The 16,813-nt window shown below is 33.6% G+C and overlaps 1 protein-coding gene across 3 annotated transcripts in view; it reads right to left on the minus strand.

Moving 5' to 3' along the window:
- Window positions 1-16,813, minus strand: part of LRRIQ1 (leucine rich repeats and IQ motif containing 1) — a 113,258-nt gene that overhangs the window by 82,918 nt on the left and 13,527 nt on the right. For all 3 annotated transcript variants that reach the window (XM_075057711.1, XM_075057710.1, XM_075057712.1), the window contains exons 11-15: window positions 12,358-12,551; window positions 11,449-11,576; window positions 5,163-5,236; window positions 4,771-4,864; window positions 493-669 (exon numbers count right to left, since the gene is read on the minus strand). In XM_075057711.1, the coding sequence (XP_074913812.1) occupies window positions 493-669; window positions 4,771-4,864; window positions 5,163-5,236; window positions 11,449-11,576; window positions 12,358-12,551 (667 nt within the window). The remainder of the gene's footprint in view (window positions 1-492; window positions 670-4,770; window positions 4,865-5,162; window positions 5,237-11,448; window positions 11,577-12,357; window positions 12,552-16,813) is intronic.

The raw sequence follows: 16,813 nt of genomic DNA on the forward strand, positions 1-16,813 counted from the left end.
AGAGTCACCTAATCCACTACTTTAAGAGAAAAGAGGTCAAATCTTTTACAATCATTTAGAACATGAATAATACAGACATGGAAAACAAATGCAGGAAAAAAATAGAGCACATTGCACCAACAGCCAAACTAGATTTGATTAAGCTAAAGCTGGAAATCCTGTTAGTATGATTATACCACTTTCAGGATTTAAGCTACTATTCCTGCATATCACTGTACTTTGTTGTGTGTATGAATTCATTCAACTGCTATTAAGTGAAGGTTTTGAACCACCTGCTTTCTCAACCTTAAACAAAGTCAAGGCCCACATATTCAAGTATCTGTCTGAAATACTCTGCACTGAAGTCAATGACTAACTGAAGTCTAATCTCTTTCTTAACATAATACATTTCCAGGCAAAAAGCTAAGTAAAATTCATAAGACACCAAGAAATACACTAATAATACATGAAAACATATTTCTGAACACAGTTTATATTCACATAAATACATACCGCAGTTCAGCAGCCTTTTTTTTCAGTAGAGCATTTTCTTCAATTTGAACTTGACAAAATTCCGGAAAAGTTCTTGATTTTGATCCTGTGATTCTTTCAGTTGTGGGTAAAGCATGATAGTTTAAGATTTCACCATCAAGAAACTGTAAACTAGGGAGGACCTTACACAAGGAAGGCCTGAGAAAAGAAAAAAGTCATAATTAGCTTTATGAAAAAATCCTAATGCTAAAACTCCTATTTTATTCATATAACAAAAGAGAACACGATAATAGTTCTCTAAGTATTTGTATATATTTTTCCTTACTTCATGTGTTAATATATTAACTAAAAATTTATTCTTAATAAACCACAGAACTTAGCAAGATTTCTTAATACTTTGTTGGTATGAAGACAGCTGCTGAATTAGTGACCCCAGGGAGGTCAATGGCAACATTCTCAATTCATTAGAGCTAGCATTTTACCTACTCAAACAATAACAGGAAAATTTTACACACTTGTGCATAGGCACCTGTAATGCATTTGATTTGAGGCAACACAGCAAACTAAATCATAGGATTAAGATATAGCACTGATTTTGCTGACACATTGAAAGGTTTAGATTTAAAAACTGCACAGAATACCATACATTGTAAGTCTTACTCCCTTTACAATTTGCATATACCACATAAAGCAATATGATATTCAGTATGACTGACAGGAAAAAAAACCACTTTTGAAATATTGAATTTGGGTCAGTGAAAGGGATGACAGTAGAGATGACATATCCTTGTTATGAAAAGGACAGTTGGGGCCACTGATGTAAGAAAAAGTATGCGTGAGAAACTTATCTACCGATTTTAAAAAAATGGTATCATCAATGCTCTCTCTTTTAGGTTACTGTGAAATATAAACTAGTACTGCAACCTTGTTTCACATATTTCCTATACCAGACCAAATTTGCTGAAAGTTTCAAGACTGCAAAATTATTCAAATCAATACATCAACATTCAATATTTTCATTAAGTGAGTTTTAAGTAACACTTAGGAACTCTTGAAAGAATACTTATTGTAGGCTGTAAGTCCCCTTATTATTCAAAAAGATAATACTGTTTTCAAAATTTTAGAACTCCCTGGCTATTCCCTGTGAAGGTAAAGGACTATTACTAAAGCTCAGACAATACACACCAAGTTTAAAATCAGAGAAAGTTTCTATGACTGAGTTAGAATATCCCAAAATATAGCTCAACAGAATAGAATAGTAGGTTTTTGCAAATATAAAACTTTCCTTCTCTACTGCCTATTAATGGAAGAGTAACACTGTCTGAAATACATTTGGAATAAAACGATGGGTTTAGATAGACAATCCCTGAACACATAGACAGGAATTACCAAAGCTGATGCAGAGTAGTGATACAACAAAAAAGTGCCATATCAAAGTTGATTGATGCTGGAAGTATTGTGTCTTAGAGCTATGGGATCTCAATACTAGTTTTTCCAGCTGGGTTTCTCCTGGTGAAGGGCTGAGTCAATATTTCATTTAGTGAAAACTTCCTGGTGAATATTCTGTCACTTAAGAGGCTCTATTAATCATTACAGCATTGAAACACAGTCCCCTAGGAGTGCTCAGACTGATCCCAGGGTTTAATTTTTAAAAAGCAATTTCTTACTACTTCACTTTTGTTGGTGTTATCGCTGGCTGGACATGAAAGTACAAAACCGATTGGGAAATTTTACAACTAATTCCTTTGTTGGTATCAAGGGGTTATGTAAAGTTCACTGGAACATATTGCCTGAAGTTATGGTCAATGCTGTATTCAGCAAATCCATATTTTATAGTATCCCATACTTTAAATCCTTTAGACAAATGAATCTCTTGTCTAATCATAAAAGCTCTATTGGGTCAAGCAATCTAAAGTGTCAGTTCTTATAGTTAAATTGGAATTCAGAAAGCTTTTCCCCTCCAGGTTACAAGTGAAATAACAGTTAGTTCTGTAAAATAGTGGGAATTAAAACAATGCAAATGGGAATTTAAAATGTTGTCACAGTCACTGAATTTTATTCACAGAATTACCTGTGGGAACCATGGGAGTGCAGATAAGTCTGTTCATTAAAAAACAAACCAACCAAGAATATATTTGTACAGCTATCTTTTAAACTACTCAAACATCTCCAACTAAAAGTTTCAAACAGGTTTTTTTTCCACTGGAATACTAATCAGAAATTTGTAAAAAAAAATCTTCTAATGGAATATATATATATATATATGTAAGGGTGGTTTTGTTTTTGTTTCTTCTCTTAATATGACACATAATCCAAAACACACATACCCCAAACTTTGCTGCTGTTAAACTAAGCAATCTCATACAGCAAATGTGAACACAATTTATCTAAACACATTCTTGTATAACACTGCAGTGTAAAACCTCACCTTTAACTGACTTGAAATTATACAAGGAACCATTTTGGTCATTCTTCAAAATTGCTAAGCTTAAAAAAAATAAATCATATTTTTCTAATAAAAAAATCTCAGTCAGCTGTTTTAATTACACCCAAAACAAAAGCCCAACTGTTGTGTCTCATCTCATTTCCTTAGACATTGTATTATGTCAACACTTTCCTAGGTAAATACTTGATTTGCTTAGCTGAAAGAATTGGTAATGATTTAAATTCTTACTGATTAAATGCTTCTTTGTACATTTAATGGAATTATAGTAAGAGTTCACTAAAAGACACTATACCATTTCAACACATGTATTCTGGAACATCACCTAAAAATCTAAAATTGCATTTCCAACTTGTCATTCTGCTCTTGAAGGTCTGCAGACTAGAAAGTATTAATTGTAAGGAAGATGAAAGAACACTTCACATTAAATTAACAGCACTACTGTACTTTTGCTACGTAATTCTCTCAGCTTTACGTCTTGATGGCACTGGCCCACGTATGGGGTTTCAGGCCACAGAATTCTCAAGTAACTGAGAGACTTCTACTAAAATACAAAAAAATACACAAAAAACCTATCCACATAAAATTTTATTAATATGGCTTACAAATACAATCCTATCACAACTACTCATTTCAGGGATTCTGGTGACTGCATCTCATTTCATATGTCAAGATTCCTTTCTACCCTATCCAGTTTTTATATCTACACATATAATTGTCTCTAGGATCAGCTCTTTAATTTTTTTTTCAGATCATTATTTCAGTATTATACATCACTGGAGGGCAAAGAACAGCATTATTTTACATCTGTGCTCTTTCATAATCATAAGAGATATTAATTTTTGGTGTAAAGATAAGGAATTCTCAGAACAAGAAAAAAGTCTAAGCTTCAACTACTAAGGAAAAATCAACTGTTCATTCCAACTTTTTCTTCTAAATTTTTTTTCTTGAAAGATGCTAAGCCAAGGATTCCTTGAAACATTTATTATAAACACCACCCTTTCTCTAGCTATGTGCAGTGTGAACCTGTCACAGCAGCAAGACTGCTAAGGAGTGAATGGATGAAATGATGCAAGGGAGTATATAAGAAAAGAAAAAAAAAGACAGTAAAGCAGAAAGAGAAATATTCTAAGCAGCTGTGTGATAGACAGTCAGAAACTGGTAGTTCTGAGAAGGGCAAGTAAGCAGTGTAAGAACATTAATAACCAGAGAAAAAAATAAAGGATTTAAACTGCAGATGAAATAGAAGGAGAAAAAGGTTGAGTGGATGGTTATGTCTTTATGCAAAGTTTTAATGAAATGTAAAATAGGGTAATAAAGGTCATACAAAACCTCAGTCAGAAAGTTAAACTTGTCAGTAAAGAGGAACAACCAGAATTCATGCTGAAAAAGAAGACACTGTGATCAGTGGACAAAGAAGCAATTACAAATAAACAGCATGAAGAAGGCCTATATCATCTTTATATTTCCTGCATTTGCCTAAATAAATTGTCATAAAGAAAAATACTCATTTAGGATAACGGTTAAACAGCATAGAGAGACATCACTGTCAAGTTTTAGCACACAGTGCCTCTTATTAAGGTTCCAAGTACTAGGTCAAACACCAAGATTTCTGTTTAAACAAAACTAGAACTGGAATTCTTAGAAAATAAAGATCACAGAATTGAATTTTGTTATTTTCCTATAATTCTCTTCCAATTTGTGGTAGTGTTCATACTTACCTCATTTCTACTGTTTAACTAACATAAGTACACCAAGTTTTTGGCTGATTTTGATTGATGAGTAAGATGTATATACACCTATAGTTTTTGGCTGATTTTGATTTTTTGAATTAGCAAATTAATTTATTTCCTTACCTCCAATTCCTTTCTTGGAGAAAAGGATTTCCACTGAGTGACAACTCCCTTAGTTTATGACAATCACTTAACCACGTAATGACACCTTTAAGGTCTGTATTGTGGTAGGAAAGAAAATAAAATACAAATCTGAATGCAGAACCATATTATTTCTCATAAAATCTTACATAAAAGTGAAATGTACCAAAATCATGAAGTACTACAAGCAATTCTGCTACCCATACAGTATAGTTGTAATTAATATCTGTAACATCCCTGTTTGGAAAATATTTATATGTTCTCTGTATAAATATCTCATAAATAAATGGGAACAAATCAAATTCAAATAAGTTTATAGTTTAATTAAGAAGTTCTTGTTTGGATAGGGTTTTATGGTTTTTTATACAACTCACCTGACAAGCAGTTATTTTTGATATCCAGCTTTTCCAAAGATACAAATGAATTTAAAGGCACAAGCTCAGTTAATCTAAGAACAAAACAGAAGAGGGTTTTTTTCAGTTAGGTAAAACAGAAGTTTGATAACAGAAAAGCACCAGAATCTTTTATAGTTATGACAATTTACTCATGTAAATAAGAAAATACCAATTTAGCTATCCAAGGTGCTAGAACTAATTACTGAAATTTTAACTTGAAGGCATTTCTTAGTCTTCTCAGTAGCTCAGTTTTTAATATTTACTCATGAACGTTTTGTTTTATGTGGTAAATATTTCATTCTGTTTCTTGCCTTTAGTGCAGAGGATCTGAAGTCTTGTAACATTTACACAACTCATTTGGCTTTCCTTTAGGCACCATAACTAGAACGAAACTAGCAGAGGGCCCTGATTCTGGAGAAGAAAGAAAATCTGCTTTTCTTCTTCCCTCTTCCTTCATTTCTCATTGCTCAAACTTCTTCTTAGTTTGTTTCTCTTCTCCACTCAGCACATTACTTCCTAGATCCTAAAACTAACATAATCATTGTCACAGTTCTACTTCTGAACAGGTCAAGGCTGCACTGTCCTGTAATATATTTTCAGTGCTTCCTCTGTCTTTCTACTTCTGTAAGACAGTGTCAAATAGGTGCCTATTATACAGACTCTTATGGAATTACTGTTCTCTACATATCAGAGCTTTTCTTGTGCAATAACGCGGCAAAGCAGTAGTAAAGCCATGACAAAATTCTTATCTGTAGTACTGAAGAGTAAATATAAGGAAACTGAGCTGACATTCATCTGTACAAAGGATTTTGGACTGTAAGATGTGTATAATGACTAATATTAAAACATTAGTGTCCAGTGTTATTAAAGTTTCTTTACTTACAAACTTGCATTGGTGCAACTAAGAATGAATGTTGAATGGTTCAATCAGCTGCCAGGCTACTTCCAAATATAACCTTTCAGATTAAAAAGTTTGTTTTGTTTTATGTTAAATATGAAAGACGGAGGAAAAATTAAAATCAAGATGCAAAAACCCTCAGTCTTCAACTTAAACTAGAATGTTTATGTATAAGCACATACTAAATCAACTATCTTTTTAAAAAAAAAAATACACATTTAGGTAACTTGTTTCATCCCTCTAAGGACAAGGCCTAAGCATAATGAGAGAATGACAACACCAATGGCAATGTGCATGGTCACTTTGACTGCTAACTTTCATAGAAAACAGTATTTTCTGATGGTTATAGTGCTTTTGAAAGCTATAAATCATAATTCTTATAGTTAGAAAGAGGATCATGCAAAAAAACGAAACCTACTCACTCCACAAACTTAGAACTGGTCAGAGCCAAAAATGCTTATTTGCTGCTATGTGAATGTGTTGTGTTTCCCGCACAGGCATTACAACTGAAATACAAAGCTGGATTTAACTTTGGTACAAAAATTCTGGACCAAATGTTGGTTGTAGATTCTTTATCTTACTGAAAATTTGACCATATGCAAAACTGAAAAAAAAATCATTTCCACATTCAGTTGACAAGTATTTCTATATGACAACATAATTTTTTAATAGTGAATTCAGAGAAACAGTTATATAGCCAACTGAGTATGTGTCACTGTACTTCCATTTCTTTCTCAAACCATACTGTAAAGTTGTCCTGGTTGTAGTCCTATTTAGTTCTATTACTTCCCTGCCAGATTTCTATGGAATCAAATAAATATGAAAAAGTATTAACTCTAAAAAGCATTAAGCCTTATATGTAGATCTGTACACAGTACTACAAATACCAGCATTTTAGGTTCTCATGACCAGTCAATAGTACATAAATAGATTTAATATTTGTAACAAATATCATCATAGATATTAGTGGCTAACAGTATGGCTGCGAAGACTGAAAATCCATGATTCAGATTATAGATTCACATATTCAGAAATATCCAGGAAAATAAACATTGTACTTTGCACAAGGGTCAAGAGATAACGCAGTATTTTTTTATTTATAATGACAGACTTCTCTGGATCTTTATCAGTCTATGCTGTGGTGAATTAGAAATTGTCTACTGCACTACCCTTGCCTGCCGTTGGCATTATGAGAGTTAAAACGTTTCCCCGTCATTCTATAGCCTTCCCTTTACTGACATTCTTTGTTAATTTTTTTCCTAAGAAAATTCAAACCAGAAAGACAAAGGACATTACTGAAAACTTAATACTACTTGACCTTGTCACATTAGCCCTGGGCATAAGAGAGATATAAATTACAAAGAAGACACAAAAGTAAAAGATATTCACAAAAAAGCAAGCTATAGCTTCCTCTTTCTGCTCCCATTTAAGGCTGTAGCAGGACAGGACACAGATAACCACAGAAACTCTATGTCAGAAAACAAGATTTAAGAGACTAGAATAGTTTCAAGTATGCATCAGAGAAAATAAAGATTGCTTTTCTGAACATGAATAGCAGTTACTGCTTGGAATGGTGCAAATCCTGCTGTGCATCTGCCTTTCCCCAGAAAAATTATCATTGATGTTAACAAGAGGTTAGCAGGAAGGAGGGCAAAACAATTAAAAATAAACTTATGTCAATCTAGGTCTTTAAGTAAAGCCCATATTTCTTTTTCATTCTTTAAAGATAAAAATATTTTAGTTTGAAATATTCACCATATTTCTAAGTAGTAATCAGATATAATGTAGGAAATCTGCCAGTTAGCCACTTGTTTCTTGAACACTCTAGTAGACAGTACTTCTACTATCTTGCCCATGATGCCACATACTCAGAGATAAACTTATCACCAGCAAAGAATTACTGAAAGTGATCAAAAAAATATAGACTGGTAAAGATAGGATGGGGAAAAACACTATACATAAGTATAGCTTTTTCATGACTGACTTATTTCAACATCCAATGACATGTAAATTTATTATGAGGGCTCTGGAAAAGTGGTCAAATTCTCAAAATGTGATGGCTTGCAATGACAGTGAATTCAATTCTTACATCTGAGAAATGAGGTTAAAAATAGAGATACCATATATATTTAAGTAGGGAGCACAATACTTATTAAAAAAGCATAGAGCTGACTTTTTAGCATTTCTATTATAAGCCTTTTAGGAATAGTATGCATCTAGTTGCAAAAACATGGGAGCAACATGTTCACAGAGAATTTGTTTCTGGCCAAACCAGTTTCCTAAAAAAAAAGGAATTTTTGCAGATGACTGCATTTTTTTAAATATTAAATTTTTATCTATCACACTTAAGTTATCTTAACGAAAAACAAGAGATAGCAAAAAAAGAACTTTGCCATATTAATGCCATATTAAAACAGAAATTTAAAGAGGGATAGATTTGTCTGTTTTGAAGTTGGGGGGGGGGGGGGGGGGCGGGGAGTAACGGCTACCTGAACAGCAGGTAGCTGTACAACTTTTAAATGAAAAAGACATTATCAAGTAAGCTACATAATTAAGTGGGATTACATATAAATATAAATACCACATGACTTCTTAATATATATTAAATATGTATTAATTTTAGTCCCAGGGGCAAGGTTTTTCACTCCTACACCTAAATCTTTATCCGCAACAGAAAAAAAAGTAAATGTGCCTTTTTTAAACTAACTTAGCAGTTGCGTTCTCCAGCTGCTATAAAATAGAGCACAGATCTTCACAGTCCCAATTCTGCAGTAACCCAGTCAAGAAGATATCCATCATTGGCTTTGGTCAATTGCACTTTGAGCAAGTATATGCTTTGTATGTGAAAGCCACAATAAAACACTTAATAAAAGCAGTAGTGGTGAAATAGCTGCCTTTTTTATATTTGAAGGAGTTAATCACTACCTGTTATATTATAAATCCTTGTTGCTAGATTGTAGGTTTAAAAAAAATTAATTTTTGGAGTTTTATCTTCGGCAATTTCTGGTTTATAATACAGACAAAGCAACTCAGGAATAAAAAATCCTGTAAATTAATGTAAGAATTTTCTTTTCACAGTACTTCACTTTTAGAAAGAATACAGATTCACAGCATTGCCATTATATGGGCTTCCTGCAATCAGTAAAAAGGAAATGGCACTCAGTGCACCCTTGAAAAAAATTCACAAAATTGCACTAGCTGTAGGATAAAAGTAAAGAAACAGCTTTTCTTTCAACAGCTTACTCCATTACATTCACTGTTTCTTTAGAACATCGAGTTACTTATGCTATAGCACACACATATGGAGCTGCTTATAAGTGTACATAAAGTGAGTGTAACAGAGCAGGCTACTGAAATGCCAGGAATTTTGAGGCTTTTAATATGCATTTAAGGCTATCTTGTCCTGCTTGCCACAAAGATTTGAGATAAGCTACAGATACATCAAGGAAAGAAAGGGAATTGTCTGGGGAGGAGGTGTGTTTATTTTCAGCACATCAAGTTTGCTGATGCAAAAATATGTGCTTTCTCCCAGTCCAGCAGAAGAAACTCAGTGGAACAAACACTGCATCTCAGCTTGGCCACTGGAAAACCAGAATAAGCACTACAATGGACATTAAAAACTGTAAGATCATGGGATAGGTGAGTGACATAAGGTACATCTACAAGGCCAGTCCAGTACAACCTAGATCCAGAGGCTGCATTCAAGCTATGCCTGAGACCATGCTCCTAATTTGTTCTCTTCCTAGCAGGCACATGAGGTCTTCAAGCAGTTTTGCAAACTTTTTATTACACACAGCATAGTTAACCTTAATGTTAACAAAAAACAAACCAGAGGAAGAAGAGGAAACTACAAGAAGATAGAGCCACATTACTGCGTGTTCCACAAAAAGCTGAACAGGACAAGAAAAAAAACAAGAAAAAAGCAAAGAACATGAATTAAATCAATACCTATGATTCAGAATCTAACACTTAACAAAAAATGCTCTTGCTAATCACAGGCAGGAAGCACTTTCTCCAAACTCCAGAAAAATTAATAAAAGAACAAAAAAACACCTAAAAGCCCAGCAACTTGAAGATTCAATTCTGTAAATATAGCTAGGTGTTACATTTATGTCTAAGAGTTTACATGCATACTACTTCATTAGAGATGATACGAAAACAATCTGAAAAGTTATATAAAAATATAGGTTGTATATGATTAAACAATAATAATTTTTCATGAAGGACATTCCTTATAATGGACTCAGTCTTACAGATCTTTTCTCCCACAGGCTCCCAGCTACTGTTGACTCTGCTGAACTAAATGTCATATAGGATGGGATTCATCTGTTTAGATGTTGACACCTACATATGAGCTGGTCATTTTGACTGTTAGTAGTCAATGAGGATGATCAGGCACTTGTAGGGTATGACTATTCTCAAAGGAAATGGCTAAAAATGGCAGATGAATCACACTCTAAAAGCATCTCCTCTTCAGTAACAGAAGAGTGAAGTGACCAGTTCAGAGTGCGTATTCTGTATATTGTGTGCAACAGAGCATATTCTACTTGTTTAGCTGAGATCAATCTTGTTCAGAGCAAAATGGTCACAGTGTAGAAAAATATTTAATTTTTACTAATTTAAAATTCATTTTAGTACTAACACATTGTACATTATAATATTTTTCCCTTATTTTTTTAGCAGAACTTAAATTGAGAAAAATGAGGTGGGGAAATAAAAATTTTGACTCCTGAATATCTGGTTATTCTAACTCTACAGATGTACAGATTAGCTTAGAAAATGAACAGAAAACTAATTACAGAGTACTTGAGTGAATGATCTAGTTTTATACTGCTTGTCTTGATCCTTCTTCATTTTATACCTTTCAAACTGAACCATACGAGTGAAAAATTAAAGCGAATATGCTTGTTTTGGAGAGCATTAACATATGTATGTAAAAGAAAAACCAACATTCTCATTTGCCCTTTTTAACTCTAGTAGTTGCATTTAACATAGCCTTCAAAGTCTGTTTTGAATAAGCTAGCTGTGAAATATGAAGTTTGACAGACATACTCTAGCAACAATTGCTAAAGAAAGGAAAAAAAAGAAACACCATGGTTTTAATAATGCCACAATGCTCAAAAATTATTTGCATATATATATATATAACTTCTAATAGAAAAAATTACTTTTCATAGTTAATGCTGTTTCAAATTTTCTTAGCTAAAGGTAGTCAATGTCATTACTTGTCAACCACATATTTTCAAAGAATATCTGGAAAAGACAGTGATATTTTAACCATACTGAGAATTATACTTTTCAGATAAGTGTTATATTAGTAAATTCCTCCCTATCAGTTTTTTAAGTGGAAGAACGTTTCTTGCTTACCTATTTTGAGACAGCAAAAGAATCTGCAATAGAGGCAACCAATACAAAGAAAGCATTCTCATAGCAGAAATGCTATTGTCATCCAAATATAGTTCTCTTAGGAGAACATGATTTTCCAGACTTGGAAGCTAAACAGAAAAGAGATGGTTATTGAAAATTAATATAAATTAGGGAAACAACAATGGAATGCTTACCAGATGCTTTTTATAAATCATTACTAAATACAAGCAAACCCCGCATTTTGGATATACATATCATTTCCTTATTGTGTATGTACCAGTCGTCATACATAATTTCTACATATCAGGTGGTAAGTATTTTTTCCTGTCTTCTATCTAGTCTGAATAGTCAATGTAAATTTAACAACAACAACAAAAAAGCCCAACAGCCACAGTCTTACTATTTTATTCATGCAGTTATTTGCTGCGTATTGACAATGGTTTTCCTCTCTTGGACTCGTATGAGAATCATTGTCAGTAAATTTGACTAAGTGTACAGTTAGCAAACTACTTTGCTCCTTTAAATGTTGCAGCAAAACCTTCAAATTTTGGAGGATCAGCATACATAAAGTTAGTCTGAACTATTACTTATACATAACAATAATACTATGTTGTTACATTTTAAACAAAAAATCCGCATCATATAACACAAACTGAAGACTAGATGCTATGAACAAAGGAGATAAATATAATTACTGAGACGCCAATTTTAAAAGGACTTAGGAGCAAGAAAATACATAACTGCTAGCCATTTGTATCTTTGAAAAATCTCCCTCTAATAGGGGAAAAAAAGCCTACCTAAGAGTATGAAATATCCCACAGCAAACAAAGAGCACATGATCAGCATTGTGAAATATATGACTGTTAAGAAAGATGTATACACAACAGCTACTGAATTCAAAGCTTTTACCTCCTGGAGGTTATTGCCTTGCAACTTCAGAATTTGAAGTAGGCCACAATTCTCAATGCCTTCAACTTGTGTGAGATGATTAAAAGAGCAGTCTAGGTGAATGAGAGTAGGTGCCTCACAAAGACCTTTTGTGCTGATTAACAGATTGTGGTCCACAATTAATTGCTGAAGATTTTTCAATGACTCCAGACCACCTGAAAATTAAAGACTTTAGCTAAATTAAGCCATAATGAAATAAAAGTCTGTTGGTTTTCAAGTACTAAGAAAACTCCGGACTTTCAATATATTTATACTAATTACAGTAACAATTAATACTAGCCCTGTCTAAGGTTTAAAAATAATTACTGTATTTTGACCCTATCAAGTCTAGAATGCATACAGTTCACAAATTTCTGATCCTGTTAACCAAGCAACAATAACAGTTCATAACCCCTTTAGCACTTCTGTTGGAGCAGAACATTCTTTTAGTGATAAACTATACTTACTATGCTTTAAGCACTTTCTAACTGCTACTCAGAACCCATGGGCTCTGTGAAATGCTAACAACCCTCTTAAAATCACCCCTCAGAATGGAAACTATTTATGTTTAAAAGTTAATTTTCATTATTTCAATTTTTAAAGTTTGGTGGTTTTTTTTTTTAAGTTATCAGCAAGGTGAGAACAAATTGTGTTAAAACTTAGACCAGCACCACCTCTATTATTTAAGAGCATCTTGTTTACGGAATTATGTCACAAAATATTTTTAATGAAGAAATTTATGAAGAAAATTTAGTGCCTTTAAGTATAAAGCTATACTTCTATAGCCATTAGACTCTCAACTTACTCCTGCCAGCTAGTGTAAGAGCAAGAATGTGTGCCATCTCTAGCCCAAAAAGACACAATGTAAAAGTTTCCTGTCAGCATCTGTTTCTTTCACAGAATTATTCCCAAATAATCCTCTTACAACAGCAAAAATCACTCTGTCTTTCCACGGTCTTACACATGCTAGATATTCTGCAATGGCACTGACGCTTCTGACTTGCTACAGGTCCAAGCAGTTTTTCTGTACCTCTGTAGTAAAACTCCTTTGAAGGGACATCCTTTACAAAACATATCTAAAATAAGGAATTTCTGAATTTACTTTTCTTTCATGTGTTCTTCACATGGTTTTACTTTGTCTCATCTTTAGCTCACCCAAAATTTCCCAAGTTCCCCAAAGGAAGTTGGGTGAGCTTTACAGAGGCGAATGTCTTTGTGATTGTCCTCTGAGAATAAACTGAATTATGAGACCAGAGGCCAGTTTGCACCATAGATTATTGAGAATACAGAGCAAAATTTAAAAAAGAAAATGAACGATAAGGAGAAAACAGAAGTAAAAAATTAAATGCCAAAACCAGTAGCACATTTTAAAAGAAACACCAATCAAATATAGGCCTTTGAATCATAGTAATTCGAAAAAGGAAAGCACCTAGTGGAAATAACACAGTCGCCTGATATTGAAGAGATATCATCCTAAATCTAAAACAAATGTCCCATACTGTAACTTCAAAACTGTGCTTTAGAAAATAAATATACAAACCTTTAATTATTCTGAAAGAATTTCAAACATGCCCATGGATATTATCCTGACTGCAAGATCCTGGGCTGTATTTTCTTTTATGCTTGGATAAAATAAAAATGGAACCAGCACCATCTAGTGGTCTCAAAAAAAATTAGTTTCAGACTGTTAAAATTAACAGCTCCCAAGACTTCCTCACAAGAGCAGTCCTTAAATCTCCACTTTTAAGTTATCAGCATAGCAGTACTGGAAAGTTTTAAAGCACTGAATTAGTCTGGAGTGGGACAGAGAGGAGAGACTGCACACACAGTAAGAAAAGGCAAGGAATTAATACAGGATCTGGAAATTTCCTATTCTACATGCTACACAAAGCACCTTTTTTACATCTCCTTCTCCTCATCTGTCTTGTTTAATTAGATCAAATGTCATTCGGAACAGACATGCCAAGGCTACATACAATGGGGTCACAATCTATTCTGGAACTATCAAATGCAGTCCAACAGAAATATATACAAGAGAGTATAATCTAATACAAACAGATGGTATTTTAATGTTTCTTCTGCACACATGCAAAATTAAAAATAAGCATGAAAGTCTTCTGCACATTTCCAGAAGATACTGTCTGTTTTACATATGATGCAACCAACAATAGCTATAGCAGTATATGGGAAAACGCATTCTGTTGAAAAACATATGGTTTCAGCAAGGTTTGTGGAGAACCTTTATGTAAGTAGCTCTTAGCAATTTGCAAAGTGCAGCTGGGGTCTGTTAGTGAGGGACTCTATCCTACCTATCAATGCAGTCCTGAAGTAACTTCTATGTGTGACAAAGATGAATGATAAGAGAGGAGTGAAAGCTGACAGTGAACATGAAGATGAAAAAACACATACAAAAACCCCCCTAAAACGGAAAGGTGTCTGACAAAAAAACCCTCTACGTGCTTTCTTAAAAAGAGGAGGTCCAAAGGAGCATTTACAATTACCCATGGTTATGCATCGCTATTCGTAGCACTGCCAGGATTTCAGCCAAGATACTATGGCAATACAGACACCCTACAAAAGAGTATTCTCTGATTTAAGTCAAAATGCTACTTTTTGTGTAAGAAAATCTTTAAGTAAAGCATTCATCTTCCAAGCACAAACATATGCACTGAACTTCAGTGTACTACTGACACAATTAATTAATTTGTGATCATGCATTCTTAAGTGGAAAAGCATAATTAAGACATATTTCTCATACTTTTACTGTTATTTTTAAGGGTTTTCTGGCAATTCTAATCTTTTCCCTACTGATGCTATATTTCAATGGGAGGAGAAAAAAAGAAAAAAGAAATCACAGTGTGCTTTAAGTTTCCTACAATAAGTTATTAAAACAGAAGTATTATAAACATAAATAAGCCTTACTTCTTAGCAAAAAGCCCCCAGACTTTGTTAAAGCTGAATGAACAGAGAACATTGCCCAGCACTGCAGCTTCCAAGATTGCTAAGGGACATCCTGCAAAATTTACGGATGGGAGGGATACATTAACTTCTTAAAACCCATAAATCTATTTTTGTGTATTCTATGCAACTACTTAAAACCAATACGTTATTGTATGAAATAAATCCTGTATTATGCATCTGTTTTAACCAGACATCCTCAAAGCAATTCTGGAGAGGAGAAAGACATTCCAAGCCGATTTTTGTGAACATTTATTTACCCACTCACACTGCACAAACCAGAAAGTACCAGAGGATTTTACCCCACTTGGCCTGTACAAAGATACTACATTCCACACAGATGCCACATTCCTACGTGTCATCCACTAACACTATGTCATTCTTAGAGCAATCTTGCAGACATTTTTATCAAATAAGATAAATCTGAATAAGAATCTCATCCAGCATTATTGGCCACAAGGATATAGATGAAGCTTCTTTAACCAGTTTATTTTATTGTTCCTCATTAGGGTACTGATACGCTTTTACAGTAAGCATTGATATTCCAGCACCTTTGTTCCCAGGTATTATAAACTCTGTTCACAAATACTAACATCCCAAATTTGCACATATTAGCAAAAAATACTAGAAATATCAACGTTAAACCCTCTAAATCTACAGATTTTTTTTAAGCTTTCACATTTCTGTTTGCTATGCCCTTGTTATTTATCACAGAATTACATTATCCATGTTCATACTGTTTCAGTCTCCTTTTTTTTTTTAACAGTGGAAACCATTTCTTTATATAAATGTCTTATGTGAATGTGTTTCATCTATCTGCTTAATAATTGTCTAGCAGGAAAAAGAAAATTAAAAGTCTAAATACAGACAAATAAAATTAAAATAAAAATCTTATCTCCTTTCCATTCCCAGCTCTGCAGTCTTTCCAAGCAACACCTTTAGATTTAGCACAGACTAAGAATACAACCATAAAGTCACCTTTTCAGGTTTCATGTTTCAATTTATACAAAACTGCAGCACATGCAATTTTTTTTCTTGACCAGAAGATTTTATTTCAATGGACAAATCTCTGAAGATTCACCTCTGTTAAGACTATAATACTGAAGTTATATAGTCATCTGTATTTTGGTGGCCTTTACAAATTTCACAGTATGTCATGCACCAAAACCCAAGTCCCTAGAGTATAGAGAGGCTGTTAAATCCAGTTCTGTTCTATCTGCTGTGCTGCCTTCCTGAAGGAAATTTGCTACTTTCAAGCCTTGAGAGCTCCCTTTCAAGTAATGATCTGGCAATTTACTACTACCTTTTCTCAACTGTTAATGTTGCTTTTGAGGGATCACTAATGGTCTTCCCTCCATACATCATTCTAAAAACAAAAACCTGGCTTCTCCACTTACATACAGCAAAGCTCTTGGTTATTTTCACTGCACTACACTTTCCTGACCTTTTGTCAGTAGAAAATGCCCTGGATCCTGATTAC

Source organism: Buteo buteo, chromosome 26, assembly GCF_964188355.1.
Source record: "Buteo buteo chromosome 26, bButBut1.hap1.1, whole genome shotgun sequence".
Taxonomy (NCBI): Eukaryota; Metazoa; Chordata; class Aves; order Accipitriformes; family Accipitridae; genus Buteo; species Buteo buteo.